Genomic DNA, 17,456 nt, shown 5'->3' with positions numbered 1-17,456 from the left:
CTTATACTAGCTGCTGCAGAAAATGAGGAAGAGGATGAGGAACAGTTTCATCAGTAGTGCAGTATCATAAACAACTCAGAGACCCACTGTATTTCACAAACAACAAGAAAAAGAGGATTTTAGAGGAAGGAGATTTTGAACGAATAAAGACTTCTTTCGCAGCTTGTAGCTGTTTATATTCGTCACCACGTCCCTCAACCTCTCACACTCACACTCGTGTCAAGAGTGCTGTAGTGCGACGGCCTCATCCGACTCCATTAAGGCGAAGTGGGCGGGATCATGACCTGTGCATCATCTGCACAGTAAACAATCGAGCGAGGCGGTGCAGATGGAGGACCCCGGCGTGGCGCTGGTGACGGCGGAGTGAAGCCGGGCTGTAATTAAACTGATGTGATTGCGTGTAAAGAGGCGCCGCTCTTCAAACACACAGAAAAAAGAGGAGGATGATGAACAGATTGAGAGATCTTTGAAGGAGAAGAGGAGGAACAACAGCTTCTCATCTCCAGAGAAAACATTTATCCTCACATCCAACCTTCACTTCTCTCACACTGTTTCAATCAACACACACTCAAAACACAGAGCAGCTGATCATCAGTCACTGTGATATATCACATCTTCTCTAAAATCTCATCACCTACCAGATTTTATTTAATCTTAATCTTAATCTCAAGAACGATTGAAGCAGGAGTGCAAATGTGTCATAAAGCACCAGAACACTGTTTCAGGAGGACGTCAGAACCCCAAGGAATTCAAAATATTTTGATTATATTATGAACATAGGGCACATATACACAACTTACCATTAACACTACAGCTCCCGTCCACTGGAGGTGCTGTTCTGCCAAAAAAACTCAACGGTTGAGGTTTAGGTGTAGGTTAGTTTTAGATTCAGGGGTTGGTTAGGTCTGGGTTTAGGTTTAGGTTTTAGTGTAGGCAAAGCTTTGATTTGGGTTTAGGTTTAAGTGTAGGTGAAGTTTAGGTTTAGGTTCCAGGGTTGTTTAAGTTTGGGTGTAGGTAAAGTTTAGATTTAGGTTTAGGTTTAGCTGTAGGTTAAGTTTAGGTTCAGGTGTAGGTTAGACTAAGTTTTAGTTGTAGGTAAAGTTTAGGTGTAGGTGAGGTTTAGGTTTGGGTTTGGGTTTAGGCGTAGGTTTAGTTGAATGTGAAGTTTAGGTTTAGGTTAAGGATAGGTTCAGATTCCATGGTTGTTTAAATTTGGGTTTAAGTTTTGGTTTAGGTGAAGTTTAGCTTTAGGTTGAGTTTGACGTTAAGTTTAGGTTTAGGTCTAGGCATATGTTAAGTTTAGGTTTAGGTGTAGGTTAGGTTTAGGTTCCGGGGTTGGTTAAGTTTGAGTTTAGGTTTAAGTTTGGCTGTAGGTTAAATTTAGGTTTAGATTGAGGAGAAGTAGGTTATGTTTAGATTTAGGTTGAGGTGTAATTTAAGTTTAGGTTTAGGTGTAGGTGGAGCTTAGGTTTAGGTGTAGGCTAGGTTTAGGTTTGGGGTTGATTAAGTTTAGGTTTCGGTGTAAGTGAAGTTTAGATTTAGCTTGAGGAGTGGTTTAAGTTTAAGTGTAGGTATATTAGGTTTAGTTTAAATTTAGGATTAGGGTAAGTAAGGTGTAAATTTAGATTAGGTGTAGTAGGATAAGTTTAGGTCTTGGTTTAGATTAAGGGGTAGTAGATTAAGGTAAGGTTTAGATTTTAAAAGTACTTTGTTGCTCACATCATTGTATTTCTGATTGTCTGGGTTTGAGAGAGTAAATCATGCATATAAACAGGAGTTTAATTATTTATCACTGTTATGGAGTCTGAAGGTGAAGTTTTCTATAATGGAAAAGTGTATTTATCTTAATGCCTCAGGTATTATTGAATAATGAGAGTTCAGTTTGTGGAAATGTCATATTGAGAAGCTGCAGAACTAAAAGAGAGCTGAGAAAGGGACCAATTAAAACCCTAAAGCTGCTATGAAACAGTTTTTGACTTAATTTATTTATGTCCCCAAAATATACACCTCCTGTCAGGGTGCAAACGAACCAGAGGAGGAGATAACAAGCTACACAGGACCGAGAGAGGAGGTGAGGAGGCTGACGAGCTTCTGCTGGCTAATTTTATACCATCTTAAGAGGCCATGAAGGTGACAGTGCTAAGCTAAGCTAGGCTAGGCTCCACACCAACAATTCTTCTGTCAGGTAGCAGCAAGGAGAGGACACCAAGAGCAGACGCGATTGCAAGCAATATTGATAAAACAAAACCATAAAACAAAAACCTGAAACAACAAAGAAACACTGAGGAAACAAAGAAACCACACACAACCAGAACAGATGCAACAATGTGCAAGAACCGACAAAGGAAATAGGAAACACAAGGTGAGAAAGGAAACAAGGAACACTTGAGGAAGGTAACAAGGGGGCGGAGCCAAAGAAGAAAACATAGCAGAGCAAATGGAGGAGATAAACAAACAGGAGGGCAGTGAAAACACGGAAAAAGGACAGGGCCAGGACGTGACATAAGCATTTTGTACGTTTCGAGTCACACAACGTGTACTTTTCCTGTAGTTATGATAGCAAAGACACACTGACACACAATAAATCAAGCTGAATGGAGCACGGTTGGTGGCTCACCTATGACAGCAAACTAAAATGGCTACAGCTACGAATCGAATTATTATTAATGCCAAACATTGTAAAATACAAAATGTACTGTTTTAAGAATAGTATAATAAAGTTTTAGCAAATCGCAGAATTGCGTACATCCCTGTGTCAGGGTTTGACCCAGGCAGAGAGACGAGGAGGCGGACGTAAACACAGGTAGGGCGAATTTATTAAATAAATATAAACAAATAAACAAAGAACAGCGAAACAAAGAAATAAACAAGAAACGGAGGCAAGATAAAACTAAAACAAATAGGGAGGCTACTAAACCAGAAACTAAACAGAGCTAAGAACATAAACAGGGAATAACTAAAGACTAAACACTAAGCAGGTGAATAGGGAACACGGAAACAAACAAGAGATACTAAAGATAAACAAACGGGGAGACTATAAAACTAGGCGGGATAAACTAAAACAGGGCAAGGGAATAAACTAGGGAAAACACAGGGAACTAGAAAATAACAGAATAAACAGGAAGATAAATATATATTACAAACAAAGAACAAGGGACTCGGGCTAAGGCTATGAAAACACTGAAAACAGAGAAACGCAGAGGGACAGACAACGGGGGACAGTGCAAAGACCGACCGAGGACAAGTAACAGAGGAAGTCTATATAACTAAACAGGAAACACACTGGGAGTGGAAACACCTGGGGAAGGGGTGGAGCTACAAATGAGACATGAGGTAATGGAAAATCACAGGCAGAACACAGGGGCACGGGTCACGTGGGACAACACAGGCACGAGGACAGACAGGAAACAGGGCCAGGCGTGACAGAAACCTCCCCCTAAACGCGCAGCTCCCGAGGCGCGTAAAAACAAACCCCGGGGCCTGGCGGCAGGGAGAGGCCGGGGAAAACAGGAGACCGAACGGGAGACTGGACAGGGAACTGGACAGGAGATGGAGACAGGACAGGGAACGGACACTGGACGGGGAACTGGACAGATGACGGAGACTGGACGGGGAACTGGACAGGTGACGGAGACTGGACGGGGAACTGGACAGGTGACGGAGACTGGACGGGGAACTGGACAGGTGACGGAGACTGGACAGGGAACTGGACAGGTGACGGAGACTGGACATGAGACAGAGACTGGACGGGACCGGACATGGGAACAGGGACTAGAACATTGACGGGGACGGAAACAAACACAGTAACAGGGACAGGAACAGAGAAACCACCGGGGACAGTAACTGGAACGATCACAGATACGGGGACCAGGACAGGGAGAGACAGGGGTACAAAAGACACAGGTGGGTGCCCAGGACTGGTAAAAGTCTGTGGGGACAGCCTGGGCACATATCTAGGGGCAAAGTCAGGAGGCCTAGGAGCAGGCCTGGAAATACGGGGCCTGGGCCCAAACATAGTTCTGGGAGCTGCAGGTGCTTGAGCTGGAGCCAGAGCAGCTGGGACTGCTGGTGCTGGAGCAGCTGGGACTGCTGGTGCTTGAGCTGGAGCAGCTGGGACTGCTGGTGCTGGAGCTGGAGCAGCTAGGACTGCTGGTGCTGGAGCTGGAGCAGCTGGGACTGCTGGTGCTGGAGCTGGAGCAGCTGGGACTGCTGGTGCTGGAGCTGGAGCAGCTGGGACTGCTGGTGCTGGAGCTGGAGCAGCTGGGACTGCTGGTGCTTGAGCTGGAGCAGCTGGGACTGCTGGTGCTTGAGCTGGAGCAGCTGGGACTGCTGGTGCTTGAGCTGGAGCAGCTGGGACTGCTGGTGCTTGAGCTGGAGCAGCTGGGACTGCTGGTGCTTGAGCTGGAGCAGCTGGGACTGCTGGTGCTTGAGCTGGAGCAGCTGGGACTGCTGGTGCTTGAGCTGGAGCAGCTGGGACTGCTGGTGCTTGAGCTGGAGCAGCTGGGACTGCTGGTGCTTGAACTGGAGCAGCTGGGACTGCTGGTGCTTGAACTGGAGCAGCTGGGACTGCTGGTGCTTGAACTGGAGCAGCTGGGACTGCTGGTGCTTGGGAGAGCGGCGCGGCCACCGCTGAAATCTCGGAGAGCGGCGCGGCCGCCGCTGAAATCTCGGAGAGCGGTGCGTGCAACACGGGGCGTGGCATCTCAGCCGCGTGTATCGCGGGACACAGCGCTTCAGACGCGTGCTTAACGGGGCGTGGCATGAAGAGATCCGCTGCAGCAATGCTGGAGCCTAAAGCTGCGGTTGAAGAAAAAACCCGGACTGGAGTCCTACTCTCTTGTGCAGCGTCAGGTGTGAGTAGCGCGGGGAGCGCTGGTTCGCCGGTGAAAGCTGGCGCGGGGAAAGTCTTTGACCGCGGCTGGCTCGCCGCGCAGGGGGTCTCGGAGCGTGGTTCTGCTGCTACCGCGGGAATCACGGGCTGCGGTTCGGCTGCCACCGCGAAAGACACAGGGCGCGGATCGGCAGCTACCGCGGGAGGAAGTAGCGGCTGGCGGGCTGGTGCAGGAGGGCAGTCCTCAAACTCATCTTCACTGGACGCAGGTGTGAGGAGATCGGAGTAGTCCCAGGAATAGGACTCCTCACAGCCTGCATCCATGCCACCCCCGTCCTCGTCGGGGCGAGGATCGAGGCTGACCGCACACAGCCCTAGCGCCCCCCCAAGAAAATCCTCCCCGGAAACGGGCTCCTCCTCCGGCTGGCGGGACCCCTTAAAACGTCTACCCCGAGGCCTGCGGCGTCCTTGGGGCCTCGGGGATTCCAACGCCAGGGTCCCGAATGGAGCATGGCGGATCGCCATCTTGGAGCCAGTCCACGGGCTCCCCTTGTGGGTCTCGGTGGGCGCCACTGAAGCTGGGCTGACGGGCTCCAACCCGAGGAATGGCGCCGGGAGCGGGTCATCGCCCCGGATTCGCTCGGCGAGGAGGCGGAGAAACTCCAGGTCCGCCTTCCGAGCAGCATGCCACCGGTTTACATCCATTTGGTCGGTCTTTTTGTCAGGGTTTGACCCAGGCAGAGAGACGAGGAGGCGGACGTAAACACAGGTAGGGCGAATTTATTAAATAAATATAAACAAATAAACAAAGAACAGCGAAACAAAGAAATAAACAAGAAACGGAGGCAAGATAAAACTAAAACAAATAGGGAGGCTACTAAACCAGAAACTAAACAGAGCTAAGAACATAAACAGGGAATAACTAAAGACTAAACACTAAGCAGGTGAATAGGGAACACGGAAACAAACAAGAGATACTAAAGATAAACAAACGGGGAGACTATAAAACTAGGCGGGATAAACTAAAACAGGGCAAGGGAATAAACTAGGGAAAACACAGGGAACTAGAAAATAACAGAATAAACAGGAAGATAAATATATATTACAAACAAAGAACAAGGGACTCGGGCTAAGGCTATGAAAACACTGAAAACAGAGAAACGCAGAGGGACAGACAATGGGGGACAGTGCAAAGACCGACCGAGGACAAGTAACAGAGGAAGTCTATATAACTAAACAGGAAACACACTGGGAGTGGAAACACCTGGGGAAGGGGTGGAGCTACAAATGAGACATGAGGTAATGGAAAATCACAGGCAGAACACAGGGGCACGGGTCACGTGGGACAACACAGGCACGAGGACAGACAGGAAACAGGGCCAGGCGTGACACCCTGTGCTTTTCTATGGATGCATTTTCAGTCATGACTTAAGCTTTCCTCTGAAACTTAGGGCTGTTATTTCTGAATGCAAAAGGAGTGAATTGTATGGAATGAGTTATATTTCCAATTAGCATTGCAATTGGTGAAAGATTGTGCAACCAGTTCCCAGTGTAATTACCTTCGTACGAGTTCTGAATGCATCTCTAAACCATTATAATCATCTTCCTCTCAGTGTGTTTTCCAATATTCAGACATGTCCTATTAAAGGGCCACTAAACGGGGGGATCCCTGCTGTCTTTTTGGAAAAACTGAAAAACTAAGAACAGCCACAGATTATAGAAACAGTGAGGTTCAGCAGGGGAAATACTGGGGCTGTGCTGAGAGTTACCGCGGCAGCAGCAGCCTTAGCGTTAGCTAGCTTTAGCATTAGCTAACTTTAGCGTTAGCTAGCTTTAGCGTTAGCTAGCTTTAATATTAGCTAGCTTTAGAAACCCCACAGGCTGCTGCTGCGGTAACTCTCAGCACATCACTCTCAGTTACCGCAGCAGCAGCAGCCTGTGGGGTTTATATCGTTAGCGTAAGCTAGCTTTAGCATTAGCTAGCTTTAGCATTAGCTAGCTTTAGCATTAGCTAGCTTTAGAAACCCCACAGGCTGCTGTTGCGGTAACTCTCAGCACATCACTCTCAGTTACCGCAGCAGCAGCAGCCTGTGGGGTTTATATCGTTAGAGTAAGCTAGCTTTAGCATTAGCTAGCTTTAGCGTTAGCATTTTGATTGATTGATTTGCATTTTATACGAACAAAAGTCCGTATTAACGTCATCCTCGCCTATAGCACAGTTGAACCTGTGAGGGTGCTGCAGAGGCAGAAATGACCGTTATAAAAGCGATTTTTTAAAGTTAGGAAAGGTTTCTAAAATGTTTAAGCAGGTCTTGTATGTTTTATTACTGCATCTGCACAGAAACAGCTGCCAGAGTTAAATTCTACACAGTTATATTATAACATTTACAGAGTTAACACTCACTTAGCGCTCACAGTGTTAACTCTCACTCTGTTTAATTAACACTGACAGACTGTTTTATAAAGGATTTATCAGCTCGTATGTTCGTATGTTGTTTGTTTACACTGTAACGCTCTCAGCTGTTGTTTCACTATTTTTTTATGTCGGTCTATTTAAATCTGCTTTTTTTATTTTCTCATAGATCTTCTTTCTACTTTTAACTGCTTGTTTTATGACCTTTTCTGTCCCCGATTCATCTTAGAAGTCTAATCATTTGTTTAATATGGTGTGTGTTTGGTATCCACACTTGTCCGTCTTGCGTCTGTCCAATGTGACACTCAGTTTCTCTGATTTTGCTATTTATAGATTTATGTTTGAGTAAAATGAACATTGTTGTTTTATTCTATAAACTACAGACAACATTTCTCCCAAATTACAAATAAAAATATTCTCTCAGACTAAATATGCTTTCAGACCTCAAATAATGCAAAGAAAACAAGTTCATATTCATAAAGTTTTAAGAGTTCAGAAATAATCAATATTTGGTGGAATAACCCTGGTTGGTTTTTAATCACAGTTTTAATTTTATCCATCATGGCATCATGTTCTCCTCCACCAGTCTTACACACTGCTTTTGGATAACTTTATGATGCTTTACTCCTGGTGCAAAAATTATATTTATATTCCAGAGGTTCGGTTAGGGTGCATTACCGGCTGATAACGGCACTCATAGAATGCCTGTCAGCCAATCACATTGCAGGGTTGGAACTACAGTAACTGTGGTATAATAAACACTAACATACGCCACAAATCAGCTTCTGCTTATGGCAAGAATATAAGCCTTTTTTCTCTTTCTCTTTTTTTTTCTCATAAACAATGCCTTACATGTACACACGCACACACACACACACACCCACACACACACACACACACACACACACTGTCCAGAGGCAGTGCTGAGTCAGCAGTTTGTTGTGCCTCCCTGTTGTTGAGCATCTGTCTGCAGGTACAGATAAAAAACGCCTGAGCATTTCCTCTTGTTGAACCTCTAAAGATCTCCATCACAGCCTGATTCTCCACATCGATTCAGACTCCTCCACCTCCACCTGAAATAATGCGCTAAAAACAGGCAGGTGAGATATCGACAAACACAGAAAATACACCTTTTATCACCGCCTCCAACCATAGAATTAGACCTGCTCTAATCCAAAACCTGCGTCTAAAATACAACATCTATCTAAACTTTACTGCAGTAATTATTTTACATTTTCACACAATAATCTGAACTTTTTTCTCCTTACATTTTAATAATAGCCTCGTTACTCCTGTTTAATTTCAGATGGTTTTTATTCCGGCTTCTCATCGTTCAATAAAACCCCTATCCAGATAAATCTCTACATCCAGATTGATTGTGATTGGATGTAGAGAAGTAGAAACATATACCATTCCGACTCCCTATTGGTTTATACTGTGATTCATCACACCTGCACACCCCCCCCACACACACACACACACACACACTCCAGTAAGAACATAGCAGATGTATGTAGTCTAGTATGAAGATGATCCATGCAGAAACTCAAGAGACACTCCAGACAAACTCCAAACAATCCAACTAAATTGATTTACTATATTTACATTCTTCTGTATGTAAAATACATTTATTTTCATATTTAGGCATATATGCAGCTGAAACACTAGTGAACAGCCGAGTGCAAAATCCCAAATTATAGTATCAACATTAACATTTTAATATTTGAACATTATAATAGTCATTATGGCTTTTTAGAAAAATGTGTTTTGGGGAGAAGAGGGGGTTAGTGCACTATAGGACTCTGTGGGCGTGGCCTAAGCTTTTGTTCTTAATGGCTTTATTTTCTCCACTTATATTACATTTACTTTAATACTCAAAGAGTAAAAAGCTTGAGTTGATTCTTCTTTAACTTCTAACAGGGGCGTAGCAGCAAATTCTGGGCCCTCTACACCGACAACGTCAGTGGGCCCCTATCCATGCCAGTACACAAGGAAGGTAAGAGAAAAAAAAAACATAAACATATAATAACTGTGTAAAATGGACTAACATCGAGTATTAAACGTTTTTTAGGTGTTTGGGTTATTTTTTGGGTGAATGCAGTAGTCTGTTTTCAGTTGATTTAAGCTGAGAGAAGCGTTTTGCGCAGAGTTTTGAGCTCCTCTCTCACTCCTTAAAGGGGATAAACGGCTTCAAGTGTTGTAAAATGTACTAACATCGTGTAATAAAGGTTTCTTAGGTGTTTCCTAAGTGCTAAATAATAATAATAATAATAATAATAATAATAATAATAATAATAACAATAATAATAACAATAATAATAACAATAATTATTATTATTGTTATTATTATTGTTATTATTATTATTATTATTATTATTATTATTATTATTATTATTATTATTTTAATAAAGGGGGATGAAAAAAACAAAAAAGCCATAATACGGAAACACATTTGGAGGAAAGACAGATGCAGGAAAAGAGAAAAAAGAAAGAGAAGAAAAAACAGAAAAGAGTTTGAGATTTTTGACAAAGCGGAGATGTGATGGTGTCACACGGTCGCGCCGCGAGAAGAAACAATCACACAGGAGCAGCACAGCTGTGGAACCAGGGTGTGTGAGTGTGTGTGTGTGTGTGTGTGTGGTGCGGGGGAGTGCAGGCGATGCTGCGGTGCGGTAATTATTTTCATTACGTCAAACACTCGCTGTCAGAGGGGCGGCTGTTTGCTCAGATGAAAAGAAGAGGGTTGTACTCAAAGATAACACACACACACACACACTATACACACACACACACACACCCTGTCACCATTCCAGTACACTCCCAGCAGACTCCAACTCACAGTTTAGAGACACTCTGCATTCATTAATCCAGAGCTTCTGAATGTATCTACACTGATGGGCGTGGTGTTCTGGAAATGAGGTGTGTTCAGGTACATTTCTGGAGTTTTATCTTGTTTATCTTGGTAACAGAAAACACAGGAGCTCCACTGACTGAATACAACCTAGACAGACGCCAACAGTCAGACGCTCATCGCTATCTCGGTAACACAGGCGCCGTGCCGAGCCGAGCGTACACCCCCACTTATTACACACACATGAACACACAGCAGCACAAACCCAACTTTTACATCAACAATAAACAGAATAGTAAATAAAATAACATTGCTGTTCCCGTAAATGAGCTGCTGGAGCTCCTTCACAGCATCAACCAGCAGCTCAGTTTCCTCTGCTGAGAAGAGTTTGTTGAACACGTCCAGGTAGCTGCACCGTTACAATAGCAGTCCACCAAAGACAGAGCTCACCTGATCTACTCTTTAAGAGAATGATGAGCAAGAGACACTCTGATTGGTTTATTTTATGTTACGCCCAAAATTATCCACACCCATGATTAATTAAGATAATTACTACATGCCTCTTGCTTTGCATGTTTTGATAGTGTACTTTCCCTGTGGTTACGATAGCAAAGACACACTGACATGTCCTGAATGAAGCTGCACGGCTTACGGCTCACCTATAGCAGATTGCTAAATTAGGGCCCAAAATATTAGAATCAATGCTTTAAGGTTCTGATCATTGCATCAGATAATTCCTGATGTTCACACCTAGTAAAATTGTTGTGTATTCAATTGCATCTAATGCTATCTAACTCAGTAGGCTTAAGTATGTTCTGAATTTGCTTGTTTTGTAAAATGTGGTTACAGTTTTTGCTTACCTAAGCTGGATTTGTGTAAATTAAACACAGGAGAGGGACATTTATTTTATGAGTTTATGTAGATCGCAGTGAGCTGCACAGAGCTAGAGCTGCTGACAAGGGAGTTGCGCCTGACTCTTAAACTAACACTGAATCAATCATTGAATTAAGTCACTTTATCAGATAAAATCAGACGTTTAACAACCTGTTATAACCTGTGTATGTGTCCTCCTACATTAGACATGCTTCTGATGTATCTGAGTAAAGGCCGAGGGCATGATGTAGCGCTGTCATCTGTTATCTTTTCTAAATCAGAGTGAAGCTCAGTGGTTCGGAGGTACGACGCTTCTGCCTCGGGGTTTGTGTGAAGCGTGAGAGCCGTCGGCTGTAGCCTGGAACAGCGGGATGGAGCACGTCGCCCCCTGGCTTTTGTCCCTCGACAGAAGGAGACGTGGAGACGCGTGTGACGGAGACTCACGTCTCTGCTTTGGTTTAGATGTTATTTTCAGCAGCAGTGTTACAGTGGTGGGTTGTTATGTTAGCGTGTTGTAAAGTCACACTACGAGCGATGCTAACCTCGCGGCTACATGCTGCTCTTTTCTCTTTCTCTTTTTTCTTTCTCTCAGTGTGTGTGTGTGTGTATAAAGTGTGTGTGTTCTCTTCTTTCATACCCAGTCACCGCTGACACACAGGGGTGCTTTGATGTTTGCTAAACACTTTCACGGCTGCATTGTTTTGTCTGAGGCATGTTTGTTTGACCCCGTATCTCGCGGCTCGTTTCGCTGGCGGTTTCCGTCACGCGGGGCGAGGGGTCTGACGGCGGTTCTGGAAGCTGGTTCAGGTAGATAAATCCCCCTCCCATCGCTCGGTGTGTGTGTGTGTGTTCTGTTTTAGAGTGTGTGTGTGTGGTGTGTTTGCATGTGTGTGTGTGTCACACACTCTCTCCTGCAAGCACTTTGCCTTAAAATTAGCTCAGTGACTAGCTAGTGTTGCCAGCTCCTCAGTAAGGAAAGTAGCTATTGGGTGTCCTAAGAGTCGCTAGAAGTCTCTAAATGATGTCATCGCCTGATTTGCATAATGCATATTTTTGAAGATGTAAAGGATTAACATTGTGGGAGAGAAAAAATTGAGTAAAAAACACCCTGAATATGTTAAAAATGTTACAAATGAACAAAGTGTTGTTAAATGTTATTATAAGAGCTGCAGTTAGTCGGAACTGTTATTCTATGTTTTTTGGTTTATTTTATTTGTATTTTTCTAAGTTTTCTTTATTTTCAAACCTATTATAGACATATTGTTCGATGAAGACCTTTAGCTAGCTAGATGTTTAGCTTTTTACAAAGAGGTTAAATTTAAAAAGTTAGATTTCTTTTCGTGTCACACTGAAGACACTTTTATATTTATATTCCTGCTCTGTAAATAGGGGGCTGGGGTCAGTCAGCAGTGGCTTTGAGCATGCTCAGTTGATTTACAGTGTGTAAGTGGAGTGGTGTGGGTGTGGTCTGAGTGTGTGAGAGAGACTGCACTGTGAGTTTTGTAGGCGGAGCTTACGGCGGTCTCCGAAAGTCTCCAATAACACCAGAAAAACTCGCTAGATTTGTCCCTAGTCGCTTTTTTTCCAAAAAAATTCGCCAGAGGGTCTGAAAAGTCACTAAATACAGCGACAATATCGCTAAGTTGGCAACACTGCCAGTGACTCATGACAGTTGCACTCTCTCTTTCTCTCTCTCTCTTTCTATCATTTTCTCTCTCTCTTTTTCTGTACGATTATCAATCAATTTGATTACCAATCAAAGAAACTCATCATTTTTAAGTGGTTGTATTTATACACATACACTATGTCAATCAACCTTTTTTTTCACCCGGGAAAAACATTAAAGGGTGACCCTCATTTACAATGTTGCAGAGCATTTACAACATCAAAGGGATTAAAACAATTAATAATAAATTAGAAATAAGAATTATAAGAAATCAAATAGTAAAAAAAAAAAATTAAGTTCTAATTTCTACTAAATCAACATTTACTATATATAAATAATATAAAATATATATGTAAAACAGAAAATTCTAAAATACCACAAAAAAACAAACTAAAAAATGTACAAAATGTAAAATAAGTAAATAAATAATAGTAAAAGTAAAGTAAAATGTTAAGACTGATCAGAAATGAATAAATGAATAATAGAACTAAGGACAAGAATGAAATTATTAAACATTAGAATAAAAAAAAATCACTCTGTGTGTGTATGTGTATGCACTGTTTAAGAGTGTGTGTGTATGTGTGTTGTGTTTAAGAGTGTGTGTGTATGTGTGGTGTGTTTGAGTGTGTGTGTTGTGTGTGTGTGTCACACTCTCTCCTGCAAGCACTTTGCTCTCAAATTAGCTCAGTGACTCATGACGGATGCACTCTCTCTCTCTCTTTCTTTTTTTCTGTGTGTGTGTATATCTGTGTGTATGTGTGTGTGTGTGTGTGTGTGTGTATATGTGTGTGTGTGTGTGTGGTCGGTGAAGACAGCTACAGCCCCCTGTTGGCCTGTTGACGGTGCTGTTTTAACTGAGAGCCTGAGGGCTGCTGTTCCACAGTACAGAAACAGTGCAGACAGTAGAGTCTGGAGTTTAAAGCTACCTGTGCTGATACACTGAGATCCATTACTGCTGCTGGAAACAGGTTTACCATATTTTATGGACTATAAGGAGCACCGGATTATAAGACGTGTTATGCAACACTAGTAAAGAACAGTGGTGTCGCCTGTCTCCCTTCTAATTCAGCAGGTCATCTTTGAAGGTAAGCTAAGTAAAGTACATAAAACTGTTATTCTTAAAAAAAAAAACACATTTTAGACAAAGCAAACCAGTGGTTGATGTTAATGTACACTCATTTCTCTCCTGATTTCTCTCCTGGAAACTTCTCCTGTTTACTTGGTTGTGTTCGGTTGGGTCCGTGAGGTTGTTTGTTTGAACTATAATGAACAATAGTGAAAGTAATGAAAAATAAAATTCTTCTCTGATGAGCTTTTGTTTACATTCCTCCCCTGTCTCTCTCTCTCTGTCGACTTTAGTTTCCGCCTGTTCTCGATTTTCCACCCGTTCTCGGGCTCTCTATCTCCTCATAAGGGTATCTTTTCTCGGCCGTGTCCCAATTCACTATCCAGTGTAGCGTGTAGCGGAAGCGTGTTAGACCGCAACCCTAGCGACACGGGTTTGATCATGCGTGAGGTGCGATGTGTTTATTTATTTATTTATTTGTATTTTTTCTTGGGTTTACCTGCTTTGAGATCAGCTGTTCTGCTGCAATTGGGTTCAACAACCCTCTGGGCTGGAGAGCTACTAGTCTGTAGCAGCACTCCATCTCATTACACTTAATTTTACAAAACAGATTTATTTTGTGGCCATGTAATGGCTTGGAAAATATTTGACCCGCGGCCCATGATTTACAGTAAGCTTTTTTCCAGTAAAGCTGCAAGATTAGCATTAGCGGCTAATGCCATCCGACAACACTGAGAAACACTGCATATTCCAGTAAGCCAAGGCAATATTATCCATCGGTTTGAACCATATAGCTTGTTTTAACACAGTAAACACGCAGACTACAGTCCGATATACAATGTGTACTTTTCCCGTCGTTACAATAGCAAAGACACACTGAAACACCCTAAATCAGGCTGCACGGTGCGGCTAAATCTGCTCAGTCTTCTTTCACAAAGACAGAAAATTTATTTACTGAGGACCTGAAGAGTTAACCACCAGTTAAAGTGAATTAAAGCGAGCAGCAGCCAGTGATGTTCACATGGCAGTCCATCATCTGGCAGCATTTTATGAGCTCAGATTTTAATGATGGCAACTGGTCAACTGGAGCGATTATAGAGCTGCATTTATATATTCTCCCAGCCTCTGAGCTTTCTTCACACGGTGTAGCTTCACTGTTCCTGCTCCAACTGTTTGTTGGTGTCCAATAACCCTTAAAGACATCTAATGCGACATACAAGCAAAATTTAACAAGTTATAAACCCTTCTTTTACTTTTGTAAAAACAGGAATTAACAGAATTTTGTTCCCAATCAGATAAGCTTTCAGTTCAACAGTTTGTTAATATGTTTGGGCCATATCTACGTAATTAACATTCACTATAAAGTATATTTTTCTATTTTTTATACAGTTATCTTATGTTTTCTAATGCGACGGGTGGGTTTCTGACATTTCCACAGTGTTGCCTGTTTAGTTAAAATGTAAAAGTTTTTCTAAATAGTTTAAATAGTTTTAAAGATATTACACTGCTGCGATAAAATATCAAAATATTTTTTGCACTAAAAGAAGCACCAGATTATAAGGTGCATTTTAAGTGACACTAGTTAGGAACAGGGTTGTTGCCATGTTTTTATAGCTGTAAGGCTAAGCTAAGTAAACGAAACTGTAATCCTTAAAAAAACTCATTTTTACGAGTGCTGGATGTTAATCTACACAGATTTCTCTCCTGAAAACCGTTTATTTGGGTGAGAAAAGCTCTTCTGTTTATTTTTAATAGCAATAGCATTAGCAGCTAACTGCTAGCACTAGCCGTGTTTAACGCTAGCAAATGTCACCTGACAGAGCTACATTAAAGAACTCTGAGTGTTTTTTTTTCAGTAAGCCAGGGTGATATTAGCTAGCGGTTTGTACCTGTAGCTTGTTTTAACAAGGTAAACACATAGAATACAGTCTGATAAAAAGAACTAGCATTTAGTGCTGTGGTTATCGGCTGCTAATGCTAATGCTGCTCCAGTCTGGGTGCTGGAGAACTAAACTGAAACTCCTGTATAACTCTGTACTTCAGTGGAGTGTCTTTACTGCTCCTTAATACCTGACTGATAGAATTCATACATAAGGAGCACCGGATTATAAGGAGCTCTGATGATTTTTGAGTTAAATTAAAGGATCAGGTTTTACTTTTAAAACAAGCTTCCTGTCTTTCTGAGAATGCCAATATAAATCTGTGATGCATGAACACATGTCACAGGTTCATTGTTATTCTGTGTAATAGATGCATTTTTTAACGCATGAGCAGATTGAGAGCAGGAGAGGAACGATGGAGTGTGGTGATGTCCACGTCCACGTTCATGTCCATGTCCTCGTCCTCTAGTTGAAAGCTTAAGGAAGAGCACGGCGTGTTGGTGGAGAGAGCGCTTATGCAAGAGCCCTGCTGGCAGCCTCGCGGAGGAGCTGTCACTTCCCGACAGCAGAAAGCCTGTTCTATATATCCTGGACTCCATTCAAGCAGCTTTCACCTCATCTCTCTCTTTTCCTTTCAGCTTCACCAGACATGAAAGCCTTTTAGGACATCAGAGGCGTCGAGGCAGAGCACGGCAGGACGACGGTTCCCGAGCTAGCTCGTCTGTCGGTTTTCTTACCTGTACACTTTTTATTGCTCCAGGGTCGTTTGGCGTGCATGCCCAGCTTGCAGTTGAAGTTCTCCTCCCAGAATTCTGCAAACCACACGTTCCTCCTGTTGTTGGAGAGTGAGCGACTTCGGAAGTAGCGGTCGAAAGCTGTGGAGAAAGCAGAGAGCGGCTGTTACTTTACTGCAAAATATCAGGAAAAGATCTGGTCTGGAAATGAGGTGTGTTCAGGTACATTTCTGGAGTTTTATCTTGTTTATCTTGGTAACAGAAAACACAGGAGCTCCACTGACTGAATACAACCTAGACAGACGCCAACAGTCAGACGTTCATCGCTATCTCGGTAACACAGGCACCGAGCGTACGCCCCCACTTATTACACACGCATGAACACACAGCAGCACAAACTCAACTTTTACATCAACAATAAACAGAATAGTAAATAAAATAACATTGCTGTTCCCGTAAATGAGCTGCTGGAGCTCCTTCACAGCGTCAACCAGCAGCTCAGTTTCCTCTGCTGAGAAGAGTTTGTTGAACACGTCCAGGTAGCTGCACCGTTACAATAGCAATCCTATTAGTAAGATTTCTTACTAAAAGCAATGGCAAAGTCTCAAAATGAGTGAAGAAACACCTAAACCAAGCAAAAAAGTCTCTGTTTTTGGACACAAGAATCAGAATAACTTGATTGCTGCTTGATTGTGTTTATTTTGAGTTTAAATTACTTAAAATAAGGTACAAATTCTAAGTAAGAATGATTAAGATAATTATCCCTAAAATAAGCAAAATAATCACAAAAACACTTAAACACAATGCTTAGTAAAACAAAAAGTCTTATCAGAGAAGAAAATAAGATTTATTGCCTTAAATTTAGAAAAGTTCACTTGCTCAGATGTAGTTTTTTGCAGTGCAGTAGTTTGTTTATATGAAGGAGGGATGAACTGTGTTCAGTGCAGGTTGTGCGAGCGCTGAGGCGGTGTTTTAGAGAGCGCTGTGTGTGTTTTTGGGGAGTTGTTATGAAGAGAATGGTGGAGCTTCTTCATCTGTAAACACTCTCCACGCTTCCTCTCCACGTCTTTCTCTCTCTCTCTTTTCTTTTTTCTCTATTATCATCTGCAGTAGCTCTCCTCCTCAGCCAGCATCTCATAAAC

At 42.7% G+C, this 17,456-nt stretch overlaps 1 protein-coding gene across 1 annotated transcript in view; it reads right to left on the bottom strand.

Moving 5' to 3' along the window:
* The window catches only part of grm8a (glutamate receptor, metabotropic 8a), a 330,011-nt gene that overhangs the window by 93,604 nt on the left and 218,951 nt on the right, over positions 1–17,456 (bottom strand). The window contains exon 6 of the mRNA XM_022666576.2: positions 16,318–16,455. Coding sequence (XP_022522297.2) covers positions 16,318–16,455 — 138 coding nt within the window. The remainder of the gene's footprint in view (positions 1–16,317; positions 16,456–17,456) is intronic.

The sequence above is a fragment of the Astyanax mexicanus genome, chromosome 2 (genome assembly GCF_023375975.1).
Source record: "Astyanax mexicanus isolate ESR-SI-001 chromosome 2, AstMex3_surface, whole genome shotgun sequence".
Lineage (NCBI taxonomy): Eukaryota > Metazoa > Chordata > Actinopteri > Characiformes > Acestrorhamphidae > Astyanax > Astyanax mexicanus.
This window is presented reverse-complemented; position numbering and strand designations above follow the sequence as displayed.